Below are 21,944 nucleotides of genomic sequence, written 5' to 3' on the forward strand. Positions count from 1 at the left end.
ATCTGGGAATACCGGCTCAGCTGTCTCTAACATGTGGCTGCTCACTCACTGTCCTGCGTCTCAGGTCATCTGGGCTCTTTTAAATGGAGCTAGTGTAGCGCCGTGGCTTTCGCACCTGTGGTCCCATGTGCAGACACGCATACACCCACCATCAACAAACTATCTGAGACACCTCTGAACCGCTCTGACGCATAGGATACAGGTACAGCCCGACCTTAAAAACCACAGCTGGGTAACCAGATCACACGTGGAATTTTTCGGAGAGCTTTTCACTTTATTGCTCTTGGATTAGTGGATGGTTGGCCGTGAAGCAAAAACATTCAAGACAGGAAATACATACAGTCCTGAAATATCTTGGCTAAAATTGAGAGAACAGCCAGACGCACCCTTATGTCAAGTAGTAGAATACGCCCAATTACCTTTAAATGCTTTTTAAACTTAAATTAGATATTTACATTATATATAATTTCACTCTACATATAAAAAGAAACATGGAGTAATGCAACAGAAAAAAAGGGAATATTTTAGGCACAAAGAGAATTTGTGATAGTTATGGTTGTTTAAACTAGTCATTTGAAATGTACAACAGATTTTTACAACAGCTTATCCAACCCTAAGGGCATAACTATCCATTTTACCTTTGCGACACAAAGTGGAGATAGTGTTTCGTTGGGAAGGAAAACCAGAAAAACAAGGATTTAGAATAGTTTGGTTTTCCCTGACTGTTTAATATTTCACCAAACTTTAGATGTACTCCCCCACAGAGAGGCCCACAACTGCCAAGCCATGCCATGCACGCATCAGCTTCCAACTCTCACCGATGAAAAACAAAGATATTAGGAATGTTCGGAGAAAAATGAATATCCTGTCCACAGGCTGATCTGGAATTTAAACTATTCTCGTGTTTAGAGTAGAGATTAGATGATAACATTACTAAGGAAAACACTTTTTCACTTTTCATAGAAAAACAATCATGTGCTGTATTATCCTTTTATCTATTATCTTATGCCTAAGAAGGAAAAATGCCGTGACAAACCACAAACTTGATTTAAAAACTCAATTCTTACTTTATACGAGTAAGGTGTTCTGATACAGATCAATGAATCATGATCAAGACTTTGGTTACGTCTCATAAGCTATGAAGCAACCTCTGAGAAATAAAATGTTGGGTTCTCTGACCGTCTTTGCACTAATAAATGAAAATCTGGTCATTATCAATAATCTTAAATTAGCATGATAACATACTGTGCCCTCAAAACAACCTGAGAACACCAAAGGCGACAGAGAATTCTAAGGCCTAAGCAAATCAACCAATCAGAGCACAGACAACTGTGACCAGTCACAAAAAAGCACTGAGACGAGAGCACTGAGACGAGCTTTACCAGCTACACACACACACAGCTGAAACAACAGTAATGGTGAAGCCCCCACTGACCACATGCAGGTCACCAGAGGTCATTTTTAGACAGAAATGGTCAAACACTGTCTTCTGCTCCTAATTTATGAACGTCCTGCTGTGGAGAATACACAAAGAATTACCTGAGCTAAAGACAGACTGTGTGAAAATAATCACAGTGTCCGGAGTGGATGTTATGGCCGAAATGTTATATACTTCAATATCAATAATCATATACAACACACTCTAGCCAAACCATGGGTTCAAATGTAACAAAAAATGAACTCAAGTAAAGACTTTTCATCATCTTATTTGAATGTTTTCTCTTTCATTGTGCAACCGGGATGCAAACAAAGCAAAGAGATTTTTATATATGAATTATAAGTCTGACATCCGTGCAAAAAACCGAATATTATGAAACTGATCTTCCTCCGTACGTAGTCAGTGATACAAATATAGAAGCACTTCAACAGGGCGAAATCTTGTGCTGATAACATCCACAGCCCTGCATTCCTCACCTTCACAACGCTGTTACCAGGAAACTTCCCAGAGACATAACAAACTGATCAATGATTCACAAGTCCTTGGAATAGTTTGTGTAGGACCATCACACTTCCAGTCAACAAAATCAAAACAAACACATACACACATCCACAGGAAGAACAAAAGCCTGGAGGAGACCTCAACACATATACGTAGACCTCAAACTTAGCTAAACCTGACAAAACAATGTCCATTTCTGGGCATGTCCTCACTTACATAAATAGCTCATACAGTAAATACAATACACTGTGTAATAGTTTTTTTTATCTGCATAATTACTTTTCTCAAGAAATCTTGTCAGATCTTGTTCGGTTGAGAGTTTAAAAAGTGCTTCTTTAGAAGGGTAATAAAATGTTCCCTTCCCATGGTGCACTGCTATAACTGGAGCACATGTGTGCAGTTATCACGGTCACATTACGTTTGGGACAGGATGTAACAACTAGTTTGACCCTTTTTTTTAAGCTTTAGTTTACAAACAACACAATTTATCAATTTAACAAAGGTATCATTTAGATGGCGTAATATGAGTTACAAGCGGTTTAAGAGGCTAAGAGGTTTGTTTAAACACCACAAAATATTCACAAGGTCTAATTTTACAAGTAGCTCAGAATCATTAAGAACAGTGATGGGTTTTGGAAATTTGACCTTTATTCGCCAGCCATCTGATCAAAGACTCCAGACACCTTTAAACGTTGAGTCAATACTGGAATACTTTAAAAACAGGATAAAACTAATTAAACCACACACCACACACATGTGCGAGATGTGTTGAAACCCCTTAGATGTGGTGAGACTCAAACTGGAAATGGATTTTTAAAAGGCAACATCAGATCCATAGAAAGAAAATTGTATGTTCAGATTCATGTCTGCTAGACTAAAAATAAAACAAACACACCCAAGCCAGCTCCGTCCAAAACCTTCCGAGGCAACATCCAAAATGAAGTGAAATTTCATAAGTGAACATTGTAAAGCACTTCTCATGGACTCTATTAAGTTCATAAAGCTCCATTAATTCTTCAAGCATAATAATGCTTGAGAAATATAAAATATTTTGGCCTTTTCCATTTTTTTGATAGTAAGCAGACAGGAAGCGATGGGAGAGGGGCAGGATCAGGAAGGACCCTTAGCCGGGAACCAAACGGACAGAGGCTCAAACGAAATATGCTATTTCTACCAAAATTTTAGAATTATATTAAAGGTTTTATGATGTTCACTTCTCCCACATTACATCTAGGGAGGGACGGAATGTTCGGCAACCAAACATATTCAGCCGAAAAAAAGTTGTGTTGATATCATCAAGCAGCGACCAGCTCCGATAGAGAGAGACAGAGAGAGATGCATGCGCGCATTATTAATGCAGCAAATGTGTCGGCAGTGTGTGGGTCATTTTAAAGTGTCAGAGAAAGATAAGGCACGGAAGTAAATATCTGAATAAAAGCGTCTTTACGAGTCGGTAACTTGTGTGCTTCAGACTGGAGCAGGAGGTCTGACAGTAGCCCCTCCGCTCGCGACATGCTTTGACGTTTTGTAGACAATAATAATCCAACAGTTTTCAATTATTCATTTTTTTAGCTTATTATGTTGAATGACATGTTGAAGTGTTTTATTGTATTTTTTAATTTCGGTGCATCCCTAGTTACATTCCATCTTCGCAATGCATTGTGCGATAAACTCTTTTCAATCTAACTTTTATCACAGGGTTTGTGTCAGGAGAATTACGGCTTCAAATGCTGCCTTACTAGGTTTTAGAACAGCGCCATAGAGGGAATAAAAGACAGAACGTCTGAATTAGAGATTGTTGATTGTTTGGACTAATGGTTATGGTCACTGGCAACAAGAAAGAGTTTCCATGATCCCTTTCAAACTCCCTAGAGCTGCTCTGGGCCAAACCAAAAACATTAGCTCCCATACAGCCTGGTTAGAATATGATCAAGCTTTTCCTACTCATCCATTACTGTTACAAATCACCACAGGCCCATAACATTTAAAGATGAAGCATAACAATATGATAAAGCATACAATTTTAATGAAGCGGCTGTCAATTAAAATAAGACTCACAGAGGAATCTTTCAAATCCTAGTGAGTTTCAAGTTTACCTAGAGAGGAGTTAAATCATTGTAGAGTTATTCAATACAGAAAAGCAGGAAAATCATTGCCTTTTAAATACATAATAATGCTAAGAATCAAGAAGTCAATCCAACAATGCACTGTGATGAGATGTATATTATTGAAGTAATGATTCTTTGACTATTTTACACAATATATGGACATTGAACTTTCCTGCACTGTGTAAAGCCATATTGACTTTTGGTTGTTTGACAACTTCAAGTTTAGGATACAAACAACACAGGCCAACGATTGCTAAACAAAATATACTCATCTAAAACAATTCTAAAAATATAAATACAGATCATAAAACAGTAATGGGAGACCACACTTCTGTCTACCCACAATTCTGTGTTTGTACACCTCGTGTTTATTACCCTTGACCTCTCTCGATCTGGCCGCGGGCCATCCATATTGTCAGAGCCGGCTCAATTTTCTAAGACAGAAAGCACTGGTAACTCAAGACAAAATCTGAGCTCAAAAGCTTTTTGGGAATATGATACAGAGTAAAGTACAAAACAGCCCATGCTGTTCAGAGAGGCACATCTGTTCAGACAACATGTGCTGCTATTCATCTCAGGTTTGTAGCGCACATGTCCCATCCAGCCAGAACGTAAACATGCCACTGATTCCCCACAGGGACATCAAATGACATGATGGAAAAGTCATTCTGCCGGCCACCACATCAAGAGCTGAGCAAACATGACAGGAAAAGATCAGATTGAAAAGGGTAGAAAGAAAACGAACCAGTGACTTCGAGGAATAAAACGTTTTTTATCATGTATATGATTGGGACATATAATTAGAATAAACGATTATCCTGAATACAAGACAATTTACTAGAAAAACATTTCTTGGATCTTTTTTTGTTACACAACCTGAACATGATGGCATATGTCTACATAAGTCAGCTTCTGTAAAATGACTGATACATTTGTGATGAAATACTGTAGAGACTGAGTCAACAACAAAAGATTCAGGGATTCCCCGACCTGCACTACACAGAGAGACAGTGATGTGAAACAGTGATTCATGCATGCTGAACATGTTCGTACAACTAAAGACAACAAGTCAGCAAATCAACTTGGGCTGTTCCCATGGTAACCCTGTTCTAAAATGCTTCAACGGTGACTGACTGACAATTATGTCACTATATGACAAAGTACAGACGGCGATGCGTGTATGTCTACACATACAAACCCAGCCAAAAAGACAATTATGATTCAGTATTTAATTTGCTATCCAAAATAGGCATCACTTACATGAACCATTTTTTCACTAACCACAAAACTAAATCCACAACAAGCCTATGACCACTGACCTCACATGATTGTGAGCACATACCATCAGTTTTGATATCAATGAAACCATCTGTTTAAACCCAAATGACAGTGTTCTGCACAAGCAGCAGTTCTGTACATCATACTAACAGAGCTGCTCATGCAAAACACAAAGACAACGCAACTCACAGTAGCGGTAAATGCCAGACCATAAATTCATGTGAATAAATCAGAAACTCCAAATGGATTTATGTCGACGCATCTCTGAAGAAACCAAACACGAGACAACCTCATAAGAACCTCAGACGACTCAAATCAATATGTTTATTTAGGATTTGCCTGTCCTCTGAAGGGATTTATGTTCTACGAATCAACAAACCGTATGGTAACCTAATGAATTTCCCAGACTTTCCAAGTCACTTGTGATTATATTTTATAAAGACTACACTAGCAGACTGCAGCATTGAAACAGGATTGAGAATAGCTTTGTAGACTACATTTATTGTTGGCTACGAAGACAAATCTGCTGAACTTGAAAGTGTGATGCACTGATGTATTTCCAAAAGATACTCCTGTAAATTCAATGACTTTTTCTGCCAAAAAAGTAAAACTTTAAAGCATTCTAACATTTCCAAGTTTTCCATGAATGTGGGAACATTTTCAAACAATGAATTCATACCTGCATCCTTCTTGCAGTTTTTCCCGCTGTCTCTGCTCTTCTTCAGCACGGCCTTGAACATGGCACGACCACAGGAATCCCTTAACGATAACGCTGTGAAGACATGAGAGGTCGGTCACATTAAGCAGCAGGTACTACTACTAATACAGAATACACACTTACAGTGTAGAGCAGGGCTAGTCAACAGCGGCCCTTGGGCCAAATGCGGCCCGCCAATCATCTTTACCTGGCCCGCCTTAACATTTAAAGTGGAGAGATTTTAAGAACGGTGTGCCTTAAGAAATGCACGTCCCGAGACGCCACATCTTTGAAAGTCCAATATGCTGCTACATTCAAAACGAATATAATTCCCACGGCTCACAACGTTTGACGTCTTCTAAAGGGATTCGATCGGTCTGTCCAAGAAACCTAATGTTATTACAATGTTATAATCGGCAATACACAGCCACAGGCAATGGGTTTGCGAATGCAACTATGTTGTTTTATTACTACATTCATTATGTATGATTTAAACGGTTATATTTACGAAAACAGCTTTTCATCTCCCTCCAGAACTTGCACATAAAAGGATCTGCCCTTCTAAGTGCGATTGGAATTATGGCTATATCTATGATAACAGCTTTTAGTTTCTTGAACAGACCAATTGCTTTGCTTTATTAGATGGTTATAGACGTCAAGGGGCAGGGATTATTTCCGTGCTGAATGTATTTTTCGTGCAGAATGCATTTCTGACTTTTTATTAGTTTGACTTTCACTAATTCAACCAAATATCTTAAAAATATCTTATTGAAAAAACAATACCACCCACAACTTGGAAGAACTGGGGGACTGGGATGAGTAAATTAACAGCAATTACATGTCTGGGTAAACGCATTAAGGAATATTAAATACAATTAAAATGACAATTTCCCTTTTAATTAAATATAATGGAAAAGGCACAAATTCTGGAAGCAATATTTGTGTGTAAGTTTTAATATATGATCTACAAGTAACAGCAACAAAAACAGTATCAAAAGGAACAAAATGCAATAGATAACAAATACAAAATAACTGGCCCGCATCCTATTTATACTTTTTGAATCAGGAAAGTTAAAGAAAACTGGTTGAAGACCCCTGGAGTTACACCATATATCATCACAAAATATTTATCATGATACCAATCAAAATAACATCTTGTATATTATTGTTATTTATATTAATTTTATGTGCTGGAAAATTCTAGGATTTTTCCCACAGTCCACAAAGTCTCATCTGTCATCACGGCATGGAAAGAATTCTTCAATATTTGCTGAGAGCGGCTCGGCTCCGCTATCTTGTTATTCTGGAAAACAAGATGTGGCATTCCCAGCATTCCGCATCTAATTGATGGTATATGACTGAACTTGGGTTTATCGTGCCACTCATCATGATAAACTGTGAGATTTCACTACTCAAGCATGTTTACACAGAGTTAACCGCACGGGTCAAACACATTACAACATTTACATTTATTAGGTTACAGAGTAAACTTTACTCTAGCTGTGTGTTTCAGTTTGAACTACACAATAAGCAGGTGACTGGACATAAGCACACTGGCTGTGTACATTATAGCCGTTTACAAGAGAACAATGTACTGTTTTATATGAAGGAATTTTCCGTATTCGTTTTTTACAGTTGTTTTAGCTGTATTTAAAATTTTGAGCAACATTAAATTTAATTTAATCAAATTTAATCTGATGTGATGAGACCGCTGATGCCGAAACGTTAAGAAACCATTTCGCACTCTTCCGCAGGAAGGGATGGACGGGGCTGTGTACCAACCGGAAAAATTTGTCCAGTTAAGAGTTGTTCGGGCACTGAAATCCTTTTAAGGTCGAAAAACTACAAAGTGTTGCTTTAAAAGTAAATGTTTTCATGGTGGTGTAAGGGAAAAACTGGTGATACTGGTAATGCTTTTGACAAATGTGATCAACTATGTTATTGCATTAAGCATTTGAATGCCCTTAGACATACAAAAACCCCAATATGGTGTATTTTGTGACGCACAGGACAAATCTTATAGATACTTTTGATAATCCTGGATTATAAAAATCCCCTCAAACATATCTCATCTGCCCAAGCACAAAACTACATAGTTTTATCGCTGATCTGTCTGCTTTTGTGTTCCTCCATTCTGGCTGTTGTTCCGGTTACGGGATGTCAAATCAACCTCTTAAAGACTTAAAAGCTGAGCACATGCAAGCAATTAGAGCAGCATGTCACATTCCAGACGATATCTCACACTTCATCTATCTCTTCCTCCCTCAAAGCGCCAGCTACCTGAAGAGCCAATCCAGACAGATTCCTGCATCCCTGAAATTAATCTGTTGATATGATGGGACAGGAATCCGCTACTATGACGGAATCTGTATGATTAATATCACAATGAAGCACCACAATAGCCTTTATCTACATCCTGCACAAACAGAGAACAGGTTAGACCTCGAGATAGGGTGACCAGATTTTTTTTTTGTTAGTCTTAAAGGGAGTTGGAGGACCCACTGATCATTTTACACGGGTGGTGCCCACCTGACAATAATGGTGGTGGCAGTTTAAAGCCAGGACTATACTGTATGTCCAATGGCTGGGCTTTTTAGCCTTCCCCTATAGGTCCAATTTATAACAACTAAAATTTCAGAAGACGTTTCACTCGGATACACGTCAGGATACAGAAAAGACAACAATCGCATCTTCCGTTTCATGGTGACTTTAAGTAGATGTCTATTTCAACAATGCAGTTGATGCATATTGCACTATTTTATTGCAACCTACAGTATAAACTTGTGTTTATAAAAAGTCAGTTATTAACAGTAAGCTTGTAATAATGTATAAGTTGAGCTGTAATGTGCAGTTCTACAGATAATATAAATTTTATGTTATTTCACTTCACCTGTAAAATGTTGTGATTCAAAAAGAGATGACAGTAGAGTAGCAAACGTCACAGATTGCGGTTTCTGCAGCAGCAGGTTCGATCGCGCCATGTGCCCCTAAAAACTCAGGAGTTTCCGAAGGGTTCAAAAAGAGCGAAGCTCAAATAGTGTTGGCAAGAGCCTCTCAAATTCTGTCATCTTCTGCACATCTGATCCGACCCAGGAACTAAATTAAATCAACATGTGGCTCTCTGACATGAACAAAGACTTCAACAGCACAATCTCCAGCGTGCAAAAGAAAGATACCATATCCTAAGGAACAAAAATAATCATCTATCAGTCTCTCACCAGGGTGGAAAAGCTTCATCTCGCTCTGATTCGATGGGACACTTGCCACCCCAATGACTTGGGAATCTGCTTTATCTCTCTACTGCTGACCCTGTGGTGGGACACTTAGCACCGTTCACAGATTAAAGTATCTACAAAGATCCTGAAAGGTCCTTAAATTCTTATTTAATCCTTGTAAACAGAGCAAAGCTCTCATGTTCAAAGGCGAAATTCGCCATTTCTGTGCCATTAGCTACACCTAACGGAACAGCCAAGTTACTAGAGAGATTTTACAAATACTCCTGACTGCAATTGGTTGGACAAACAGACAATGCAGAAAATTATTTTCACATTAAGCTAGAATAGTGCAACAAATGTAAACGTGAGATGAGCACAAATGTTTTAAAATGTAGAAGTGACAGCAATGATCATAAAATACAAAGATTGAAAAAAAGATTGATGAAAATGCTTATCAAGGTTATTGATACAAGATAAAAAATATTATTAGGGAGGCACCGAATGTTCTGCAAACGAAAATATTCGGCCAAAAATAGCAACTGAATAGCAAGTGAAATAAGTGAAATGGCTGGCTCCATCGAGAGGGGTCAGTTGAGGTGGCTTGGGCATCTGTTCCGGATGCCTACCAGACGCCTTCCCCGGAAGGGATTCCAGGCCTGTCCGACCGGGAGGAGACCCCGGGGAAGACCTAGGACACGCTGGTGGGACTATGTCTCCCGGCTGGCCTGGGAACGCCTCGGTGTCCCCCCGTGAAGAGCTAGAGGAAGTGTCTAGGGTGAGGGATGTCTGGGCATCTCTGCATAGACTGCTGCCCCCGCGACCCGGCCCCGGATAAGCGGAAGAAAATGGATGGATAAGTGAAATGGCCGCATAAGTTTTACTGAACATGACGTGTGATATGATCAAGCAGCAACCAGAGCAGATAGAGAGAGAGAAAGCGATGCGTGCACTTTATTAATGCAGCAAACGTGTCAGCAGTGTGTGGGGCATTTTAAAGTGTCAGAGAAAGACAAAGCACAGAAGTAAATTTCTGAACAAAAGCGTCTTTACCAGTCGGTAACTTGTGTGCTTCAGACTGGAGCGGAGGTCTGACAGTAGCCCCTCCGCTCGCGACATGCTTTGACATCATACAGTGGCCGCGTGCACACAGTTCCCTGAACTAAAAATCTTGTCAAAGTGTGTTTTGTGCATCCCGGCCACGAGTGCACCTTCTGAGAGAACAGGCAGGTTTTGTGGGCTGTAAATTGTTTTAATTTAGCTTACTTGTTTTGCTCAATTTTATTTTAAGTTAGCTTAAGACAAAATGTAAAAGGCACATTTAAACCATTCAGTGTACGGAATAGTGAAAAAATTGGATAAAATAAATAGACCAAATGTGAAAAGCCATAATGGGTATTTGGCCTTCGGCTTCGTCCAAGAATTTAGATTTCCGTGTATCCCTTAATATTATACAGTGCACCTTTAAACTAATCATTGTAAAAGATCAAACAGTAGTCTGTCAAAATAATCTACACTATATGCTATTCATCAACACCTGTGATAAACTTTTAACTAGTTCAAAAGAGGAAGGAGATCTTGTTTCCATTATGTCACAATTTTACCCCCCTTAAAAAAACAGAGCTACATAATAGGCAGGTTAAGTGTTAATGGAACCATCTGCGGAGCGATACACAGGAAGTGGACGTGTCATTGTTCTACAGATCGCCTCTGGCTCTTTCCACTCACAGTCAGAGCACCAGCCTTGTGTGTGTCTTCTTGACTCTCACAAAGAAAGTGGGGTCAATCTCAAACTGATGCCAAAAACTGCTTATTTACACACTGTGTCATTCTGTCTCTCTCAAAATGTCTCCTTTCAAGTTATTCTACATGAAAGATCTTCAAAGTGTACAGTGTCATGACAACCACACAACCCAACACTGGAGTTCAGGCTTCTTCTGTGACCGTCCCATTCCCACTATGCAATAGGTTTTCATGTGCCCATCATATGTCAAAGCCATTTGGATGAAAAACGTCTAAAGTAAAGAAAAATTGAATGAGAAGAGTTTCTTTTTTTCTGTTTCTCTTAATAAAATGCTTTAAGCACAATATTTTATAGGCTTTGCCTATGACCTCAATTTCACTCAGTGAGAAATTTGATGATATTCTTCTAATGAATAAAGTTTTAACGTGTAAGATTATAATTAATAAAGTTTGTGTCCAAACCTGGTCAGAGTATATTTCTCAACATCAATAAAGACCCTTATATGAATAGTTTCGTAAATAACAAGGTAAAGAGCTCACAAGACAGACAGAAGTCTCCACCAGAAATGGAGCAGTTTTTAGTAGACCGAAAATTATGGACCCCTTTTTCTGAAATGGAGAATTTCAGATAAAGTTTCTATAATGAACTGAGCTAGTGAGAATAATGGAAACATTAAAAGGGACCATTAAATGCCTGTCCATTGATGTAGAAAAGACAAAAATAACCAGATAACAGCTGTTTGGAGATTGAGAAAGAATTCTTCACCTTGAAACAGGAAATGTGTGAATTAAAGACAATGAGGCGCAGGACGGGCGGTGTTCAGCTCTACAACTGCAAGAATGGTATGAAAGGAAATATACACAATGACAATCTTTATTACAGATTTACTTCTGAGCATCAAACAGTCCTACATCTCTGGAAAACACGGAAGAGAAGTCTGGGTAACTAAAGAATGAAAATAAAATATTCCACAAAACCGGCACAAGGAAGGACCACTGGCTCCTTGAGAATAACATCAGGAGTTCTGTTCAAACTTGCCACATCACATACTGTGGGACTGTAGATAAAAGCATTTTCATTTTTTTCTGAAATGTATTTTCAGTGTTACACCCTCTCTCTGACCTTTGCTCTTGTCTTCTCTAATGCTAATGCCAGATTAATTTCTTTTTTAAATATCTTAATATTCCAAATCTAAGAGCTTGTAAACGTACTAGTTTAAGGGAACTAGAAATATAAAAAGGGAATTTATATTGTGTGAATTTCTAAGAAAAATATATCAGTGTGATGTTTTTTTTAAAACCTGTTTGTCAAACTTACAAAAACTTCTACAGTATGTCGGTTCACAGAACTTTTAATTTAAAGCAGCACAAAAATGCTTTTCGTGATTTGACAGCTTTTAGGAAAACAAATGTTCTGAAATAAAAAAAAACCTAAATAAATATTCCCCAATGCCCACAGCTCAACACAACTGAGAAGTGGTAAGGTGAAACTTTATTCAGAATCAGACACTTCTCTGAAATAACCACATAGACCTTATCTCAGGATGTTTTTACCATTTAATGTTGAACCTGATTCAGCTGGTTCTTCCTCTGGAAGTAGAACATACTTCAATTACCTGGACCTCAAAAGATTTGGATTTAAATCAGCCTTCTGTTGAGAGGACTACATTTTCTTTTCCCAAATGACAGGACAGATCTCAGGTCTTAACAAACCTCAGCCGACTCAGAAATAGGCTGCTTTCAACAGCTCGAATTCAATGACTCATTTGCCTCTTCAGGGCAGAAAATGAAGTCATGCTGATGCTTGTGGGTTTAGTTTTAAGTCAAGCGCCTCCCCTTACAATATCGTCCTCTCTCCAGTTCCCATATGAGATGCCAGACACTCTATTAGTCAGCTACAAACAACATTTTAATTGGCATCTGCTTTTGTTTCAGAGGACAAGCAGGGTGTATTTTGGACTAGGGTGCCTGAGGGCCTACTTTTTTGGTTCTCTTTTTGAGATAAGCTGAATTGATTGTAAAATGTTTTGTTATTTGTCCCAGAAAGATTCAAACCTTTTTGAAAACATAAAACAATTTCTCTATCTGTATCTTAACACTGAGACCACTAATACGTAAACAGTAGAGGTGTGACGAGACACTTATCCCACGAGACACGACACGAAACTGGGTTCACAAAAACGAGACGAGAAGTTTAGACTTTTTAAAAGAAATCCCTAATAATGAAATATATATATATAGGGGAAAAAAATATTTTATTCACCTAAAACACAAAATGCAGTCATTATAAAATCAACTTACAATTTTAACTTAATGAATTATATTATGCAGAAATAGACAATATGTAAATACTGCAAAATGTAACTCAACTGACAGGCAGTAATCGCACAAAAAATATGCTTTGTTTTCTTAACAGGCGCAGCTTTTAGTAAAGTAAAAGTCTCTATATGCTTTTGCATTGTGCTCTACTGCTCATAGCCTTCAGAGAAACAGTTAAAATTACATAAACAGATCATGTTTTATGCTTACATTGCACATATGTAAAAGGCAGATGACGATTTGCCTGTGAATGTATTTAAAATAACGTAATGTGAACTTTCAGTTGCTATACTGTACTTGTGGTTCAGCCAGCTCAGTTGCTGATCATAAATACTAGTGTTTTTATGCACGAGGCGGTGCAGCCACGCGAATGTTGAAACACGTCTGTTTACACGTCCCTTACATATGGAAACAGTGGGAAAGTAGCACTGCGGGATGGAAATTCACGTTGCCTATGGCCAAGCCGGTCACTGTAGCTCACACACACATACTTTCTGCGGTTATTAGTGTGTTCTGTACAATAATGAAAACAGGTCACACCACAACAAAGTGTGCACTCACACAAATTAACCAAACTAATATATTCTTTGGTCGCACAAGTTAAATTTTGGGAGACTAAAATAGCGGAACCCAGCACTTCATCATGCCAATTGTGTAAGGAAATTGTGTTGGATCTCGTGCCACAAGATCTCGTCACACCCCTATTAAACTGCTATCTAGAATAATACCGGACATTAATGATTTCTAACAGTAATGTTTATGGCTTGTCATTTTGACATAATAAATATCTGAACTAGAGGAAGAAGAAAAATGGAAATACAATACTCTTCCCCAATTACAGTCCGAAAGAAAGTTGAGACATGTTTTCAATCTGAGTTTAGAGTTACACCTGAGGCTCTGGAAACTGAATCAACCTGACAGGACCACATTCATTCCCTCCAACATATAAAAACCGTAGAAAGAGCGAGACCACCCTGTCCTGCCCTTACAGATTCACCCAAAGAATACTGCAACTCAAGCCCATATTTTTCTTACCTATATTCATGCACCTACATGATTACCTGGAGAAGAAAAGAAAAAATAGCCAACAGATTCTGTTCATTCATTATAACCGAAGCCTACAGACCAGCTACAGATGTGGTTACCTGCTGTTATCAGACTGAAGTAACATATTAACTTCCCCCATATGAAGTCTACTTAAGTCAACAGTTCATTTCACCTGTTTCAGTTGCAAAGGCCCTGCAGCTAAAACATTATTTTGGTAGTTTTGATACCAAGTCAGGTTTTCTGTATTGCTTTTAGACTCAATAAATAAACATGTGTTATTCACATCAATATAAATAAAAGAAAGTAAACAAGATATGTGTTCCTACAACATTTTATCCTTTAACATCACTGAATATTTTGGGATTATTACTGATGCACCGATTGACCGGCTGGTGATCAGAATCAGCCACTTTTTCGCATGATCGGTCCGTTCTGATACTTTTTTACCATCCGCAGACAATAACGTCACAGCCAAGCGCACACTCACAGTCACGTGAAAACATGTCGCGAGAGTGGAAGTTCTTCGCTGTGAGTGTAGACGACACAAAGCTCGCAATTTGTTATATCTGTCCAAAATACCCCATGGTGGAACCACCACAAAAACGTTCGGCACAACAAACCTAATAAAAATCGCATCACACAGCTGAATATGTCCAGTTTGAACAAGGGAAAGCGGCAAACGCTAACGCTAACGCCCCGAGCCGGAGCTCTATGCCAACCACAAGTCAGCAGCCGGCTGTCTTGTCTTTCATTGGTATGAGCAGTGAAAAGACTAAAGCAATTACGAGAAAAATAATGGAATGAATGGCCATTGATGACCAGCCGTTCTCCATAGTTGAGGATAGAGGCTTCAGAAATTTGATGCATTAACTCAGCCCAGAGTACATTATACTGAGTTGCCGGTACTATTCTGACCCCGCGTTACCAGAGTAGTTTCATGCCTTGTCTTGTTATTCAGTTATTACCCACTGCACCTATTATTTTGTTATTGTACATTTCTGTGATATTCAGAAGAAGGTCAGTTTAATGACCTAGTAGTAAGTCCTTCGCTTGCCTTTATGTACATCATTCATGTGATGATGCTTAATTTAAGAACAGGAGCAATTTAGACAGCTCTTGAAAGGTGAAAGGTTCCTCATAAACCTGAATTGTAAATGAATGAATGAGATATCAGTCACAGCTCTGATTCTCCCCGCTAATAAACAAAATCACAAATCATTCAAGTAAGCAGAGCAGATACAATTAAATAAATGGCATCAGCTCAACAGCAAGAGATAATGAAAACATATTTGGGCACCCAAAAGAAGAGTTTGGGAAGTGAAGTGTAACGTACAGTTGTGTTGTAAATCTTACAGCTCATCAAACAAGACGTTAGGTTTTCTTGAATTGTCAACAAGCTGTCTAACACAAAAAGCATGGCCATCTAAACATCTAAAGCTAACGCTTTATGTCAGAGACTCGCTCTGTTGTGAATAAAGAAAAAAAACATGACCGACATATAACAAGAAAAACTGGCCTAATCCCAACAGTTGTCTGTTAAGAGCTATAATTCACCCTCCAAAGAACAACAGGCACTAGCAAAAAATTCGCTACAATATAAAGAAATATTTTCGCTTTCTTTGCCACATAAAGATACATTTGACTGGCTTTGAAGAAAGAATGATGCAACCAGATTGAGCAGATATAACCATCCAGAAACTTTGGCGTTCAAATTCAAAGCTGTGGTGTTAAAACAAGCCTTCCTGTTTCCAAAGAAACCTAACAAGTAGGGCTGTGTATTGGCAAGGGCCTCACGATACGATACATATCACGATAGATGGGTCCCGATACAATATATCACAATACATTCGATATGATACAAACGTTCAATATATTGCAATAATTTGTTTTAAATAAATACGAAAAATACATGTTGGTGTGTACAATCTATGGTATTCTGGTATGTTCATCACATTATAGTGATAACTCTGCAGACACAAAAGATTCCATTCAATTTTATTAACAAAGCTATTTATAAGAGGTATTTGTCATCTTGCTTACACAGTGTTACTGAACAGCGAACATATAATGTTTAAAGTGCATATTTAGTCATTAAACATTTAAATGCAAATGCCACAAAAACGTATTTTTTTCAGTATGTTGTTAATAAAAAACAAAGTACATTAAAATCTATTCATAAAACTGAAATTGTCAGTATGACTCTCTTTTATGTCCAACTCCACCAGTGCAGTTTTCAGTAGCTCCGCAATGTTTATGCCAGTATGGCTCGTCTCATGCATTGCGCGTGTCTGTGGTTGTGATGTAATCCTAACATACGATGCATTGCAAGTCAGGGTCACTCGCTCTACCGAGCTAAGGGATTTGTTTACCTCTTCGTAAATCCCGGGTACTTCTACGTCCGTTATGTGCCTGCGAATCGGAATCAGACAGCTAGTGTTCACCATATGCCCGAAGCCGGGGTTTTCAACCACACTGTCGCAAATCCTTACAAATAAAATACACCACCGACTCTGTTATTTTCTTTGCACGAGCTAAGATATACGGAAGCTTGTTGGTGATATGATATGAATGTACTTTACGCCATTTGCTTTCTCGCACCCGCTTACTTTTGAGACATTGTCCGTATGACAGCGAATCACAGCGACATCATCAGGAACAGAAAAAATGGTTATGCGATGAAACGTCATTTTGAATCCATTCAAACCATGACTTATTTAAGGTATCGATACTATAGGTTGGACTATCGATACACTATCGTGAAAAAAATCATCGCAATAGTTAGCTGTATCGATAATTTTGCACAGCCCTACTAACAAGTTTGGATCATATCGGATCAATTCTGTCAGTTTCTGTCTCAAGATTGTGTATCCAAAACTGGATGAGGATTGGACACACTTAGTAATATGGCTGACCTTAACAAGTTAGGTCTCGTTGGAACTCCAAGGATGATTGGTGAACGGCAAACCAGAATCCTGGTAACAGTTCAGAGTCCATCCACAACATTCTGATGCTTTTCACTATAGCACAAAAGAAAACTGAGTCACACTCCTCTGAGTTAATACTGAGCCAATGGCAGAGCTCTATAATTTTAGTTTATTCTGCACATTCCCATATCATGTCCAAAAATGACAATTGACACCCATATAATTTGAAGCCCCTATACATCAGACTGAGTTTCAGATACAGCAAAGGAACTGCGAGTTTGTAATTCCAGAATAACCTTGTCACAAAGCATTAACTTCGGTCATTTTTATTATGACTGACTTCCATTTCCAATTTCAGAACCTGATTAATACATATCCAAAATACAGGCCACTTGATGCATTCTGACCTCCCACAAAACCCCAACATTTTTGAACAGCTGAATGAGACGCACAACACATTTTTTGTTTCGGAAGTAACGCAACCCTCTCACTGACCAACACAATGTTATTAAATGAGCATTTTCACTGCAAGCCACCGGAGTCACAGTGGCACCACCAGCACCATAAAAACGTCCCGTCATGATATACAGGCCCACTGATAAACAGTCACTTTAATAATGACTGTGATGGAGCCTGTGAGGGCGATTAAGAAATCTCACTCTTATTCTAGTTGACTCCACAGCACCATTAAACTCTGTGGGACCGACCCAAATTATTTTCTAGGATTTCTTTCACGTCTCAAAGTATATTTGTACCCCAGAGGTTTAATTTCACAAAGCCAAACGGCGTTAGACGGATGACTTCTGAACTCTAATCTGTAAAGGTGCAGAGTAGTGCTGGGCGGTATACCGGTTCACACCGAATACCGGTGAGTATTTTTGTTATTATATACATTTTCAATATAGCTTAATGTAGCTTAAACAATGTGCGGAACGGGATGCAGCACGACACTGTTTCACTGGGATCCCTTTCCCATTCATGTTGCAATGGAAGCACGCACCGAGCGGCTGAACAGCATATGACTGTAATGCAGTGTTCACACCAAACGCGAGCAATCGCGTTCCACAGTCTTTATTACTCGCCAGAAAAGTTTGTTATTTTCGCATGAGTGACACGAAACCTCTTTACGTGAATTCATAGCTCCAGTTGAAAATGTTCCACTTGCGAGGAAGAACCCCTCAAACCCGCTGCCTGATTTGCGGCAATCGCGCAGCCCGATCCGTGTCTTTCGCACCGCCTGCACCCAGTTCACACCAGTGGCCGATTTTCGCTCTTCAGTCTCTACCTTATGTTTACATATAGTACAAGCACCTGTTATTTGCCAACTGGCTAGGAAACGAAAGAAATGGTTCTCACAGTCTTGTGCATTGCCTCGTGACTTTTTCAAACTCATTACTGACTAAGGATTTAAAAAATATATAGTACGTATCAATCATATTAAGCATTATGTGTGATTCTGCAGATTACTACAAAACTATTAAATATAAAAGCCTTGAAAATGTAAAATGCGTCTCGATCAATCTGAAATCATCTGTAAAAAATACATATTATTTTATAATATAAATGTTTTACTTTGGTGAACAGATGATAATACAGTTGATTATGACAGAAAAGCTTTATCAGATAAAAAAAGTATATAAATAATGAATGTTTATTTAAGTAATCATTTATTAAGTAAATAAATAAGAACTCAAGCATGACACTACTGTTTGAGCTATTCAAAGCTTGTTTTACTCCATCACCTGAAAACAATGCATGTCCTTGTGTGACATCACACCTTGATATGACATCATCTGTTTAAATACTTGTTGTCGAAGGATTTCTGTTTTAAGCACATGGCGCCTACCTTTGATATGTTCTCTCAGTCCATAGTTTAACATGAGTATTGGAAATTCACGGACAAATATCCCAGTTAAACAATTATTTGACATTTTCCTCTACGCAACCTTTCGGCATCTGCAGAGCAAAACAATTCCATGACCGTGGGAACCTTGTAGAGTAAAATCGTGGTAAGCTTTCCTGAGGGTATGAAAAGGAGTGGCCTCCGTCAACACGGCACACAACCAGCTCTCATGAGTCAACTCTATAGAGATGACACTCCAAAACATCTCCGCTTTACATCTAATGAGGAACGTCTCCCTCTCTAAGATCAAACCTGTGTAGATACGCACCAACTGAACTGCATTTACATATAGAGCTACCAGAATAAGTGCAGATACAAAAATGTCAAACAAACGCTATATTTTAGTTTTCTCAAAGTGGTCAGAATAAATTACAGCCCTGCACATTCTGGGCATTCTCTCAACCGTCGTGCGGTGCATGCTGGGATGCTTTTAAAGCTGGAGTTCTCGTGTATGCTGGTCACTAGATCACTGCTTATCCTTCCCTTACCATCACTTTCATTTCAATATTTAAAAGGTCGATGCACAATTTAGATTAGTACATAAATCTGCTGTCAATTAAACTCAACCGTGCTAAAAAACGATATCAATTCTAATGGTTTCCATTATTAACCATCAGCTCTTTACCATTAAAAGAGATGTTCCAGTATGTTTTGTGCCTTATCCCAGCAAAGATTAACAGGTAGGTTTAATGGTAGTCCCAGCACACATTATATCATTTATATATAAAATATATCATTTCCAATAAAGCCATTAACTCCAAGGAAGTAAATTCAAACTTTTGACTGGTATTGTGTATATGGAAGAGAAAGAGTTTATTTATTTAACTCTATTTATAACCGTTCTTATAAAGTGAGTAAAGTCCAATATGATCTCACGGAGTTGTAGCATGACATCACAGAGTATTTCCCACTAAATTAGATGGGATGTATCTCAAAAGAAAACTATAACAGCCGTATCAACAATCTACAGTATCAAGAAGTGTCAAACAAAGTCCTCAGAAGTTCGTTCAGACACTTTTATAGTCGCATTTCTTCCGCGGATGTCCCGTGATGAGTAACTTCTCCCACAGGAACAAGCCTCGGCATATTCCCCGTATGATCTGGGATCAGGAATTACGACCGCAACAAATTCCAACGGGACACTTTTAAGAATTCACGTGAACGCTTTAATGCGCGTTTTGTGGACATCGGCGAAGATATAAAGGAAACTTACCTGTGAAATGTCATGAATTATCCGTGAGGAGAAAGTTCGGATGCGTTACGTTGCTCGTCGCTCTCGCGGACGGATCGGCGTGGAAGCGCGCGCGGAGCTCCTCCCACCCCCGGTGGCGTCACGCCTAACGTCAAGTTACTTCTTTTGAGGGCACGCTTTTTTCCTGACGCATTTATTCCGATTAAATGTATTATATGCAGTTCATAATTTAAACTAAATATATCGGCCGTAAATCTGTAATCTAATCCCGTCAATTATTTTATGAATATACTTGTTTAGTCAGCCTGAAATGAACCCTAAAATGAGAACCATGTGCCCTCCTGAGAGACTTACCACAGTAAAGATGCTTGTGCAGAGAATTCCTCTGACGTGTGTCAATGCAGTATACAGTTATATATGTTATAATGTTATAGTCTTTAATGTAGTTTGACCTTTACGGTAATAGCGCACGTGGTAGATGTAGGCGTTTAACCGGGATACACTCATGTGGTGAGCCTAAAATAGTCCCAGATCCCCACGGCAGATGTCCTGCAGATGTTTGCAATAATAAGAGCTAACGTTAGTAATTACAAATCAAAGTGAGCTGAATATGCCCTACCGCGTGCATGCGCTCACAATTTCCACTTTTTTGGAAGGCGACTCAACGTTGACACCATAAGGTAGTGAGAGGCATTGCACACGTGGACTAAAGTCATATCTCACGGTGAAATGAGACATCTTTCACCATTTACTCGCCTTCGTGACATTACAAACCTGTATGACCTTCATTCTTCTGCAGAACACAGAAGATATTTGGACAAACGTTGGTTACCAAACAACATTCCCCCGTTTTGGCTTTCCTTTGTATGGAAGCCACCGTTAAGGCATTTCTCAAAATATCTTCTTTTGTTTTCCACAGAAGAGTCATGTACATGTTTCGAACGAACGAACGACAGAATTGTTATATTCTCAATCTACAATTGAGTGGCATTGTACAGTATATTTGCAAGCTCTTGACTATAAACACTAACAGTCGCTGCAGAGACGTGAAGCTCTTCCAGTAATTTCAACACAGCATTTAGTGCACATGTGATAATCTCTAACCAAGCCGACAACACAGACGCACATATCAATTTCCACACACTCTTTCACACACCTGTTGAGGCCAATGAGAATTAAAATCACTGCAGTGGGCATCTAGTGGCTCCATGCCATGTCTGAGTATGTGGATCCCATCCTTATTCTTTGAGGTACAGCAGCTCAGGTCAACAGCTGCTAGGTGAGAATGATTTGTGGCGTCTCTCCAGTCCCACATGAAGGATTCTCTTAGAAAATGCAGTTTGTTTAATTCGCACACATAGATCTTAAAAGCTCTTGAAGGTTGTGTTAAGCATTTGGTTGGGATGTAGTTCTGAGAGGACTTAAAGTATATTGAATTCCCCAAAAATACGTATTGTTTACCTATGTGAAATGATGTATGTTGTCTTTACTGCTTGTGGTAATCTTAAACAAATATACCCCTTTGGTTAGATTGCAATCTCGCAGCAGCAAAATATGCTTCGTAAAAATACGTGCATGCAAA

At 38.7% G+C, this 21,944-nt stretch overlaps 1 protein-coding gene across 4 annotated transcripts in view; it reads right to left on the reverse strand.

Annotated features, from left to right (window-relative positions):
* The window catches only part of tanc1b (tetratricopeptide repeat, ankyrin repeat and coiled-coil containing 1b), a gene marked incomplete at its 3' end in the record, with an annotated part of 88,736 nt that extends 68,233 nt beyond the window's left edge, over positions 1-20,503 (reverse strand). For 3 of the 4 annotated variants that reach the window (XM_079464775.1, XM_079464773.1, XM_079464776.1), the window contains exons 1-2: positions 20,384-20,463; positions 6,005-6,097 (exon numbers count right to left, since the gene is read on the reverse strand). In XM_079464775.1, coding sequence (XP_079320901.1) covers positions 6,005-6,065 — 61 coding nt within the window. In that variant the 5' untranslated portion in view covers positions 6,066-6,097; positions 20,384-20,463. Of the gene's footprint in view, positions 1-6,004; positions 6,098-20,383 lie in introns of all 4 variants that reach the window. The other variant, XM_079464774.1, reaches the window with a different exon arrangement.
* Between the last annotated feature and the right edge of the window lie 1,441 nt (positions 20,504-21,944).

The sequence above is a fragment of the Barbatula barbatula genome (assembly GCF_947034865.1).
Source record: "Barbatula barbatula genome assembly, chromosome: 9".
Classification (NCBI taxonomy): Eukaryota; Metazoa; Chordata; class Actinopteri; order Cypriniformes; family Nemacheilidae; genus Barbatula; species Barbatula barbatula.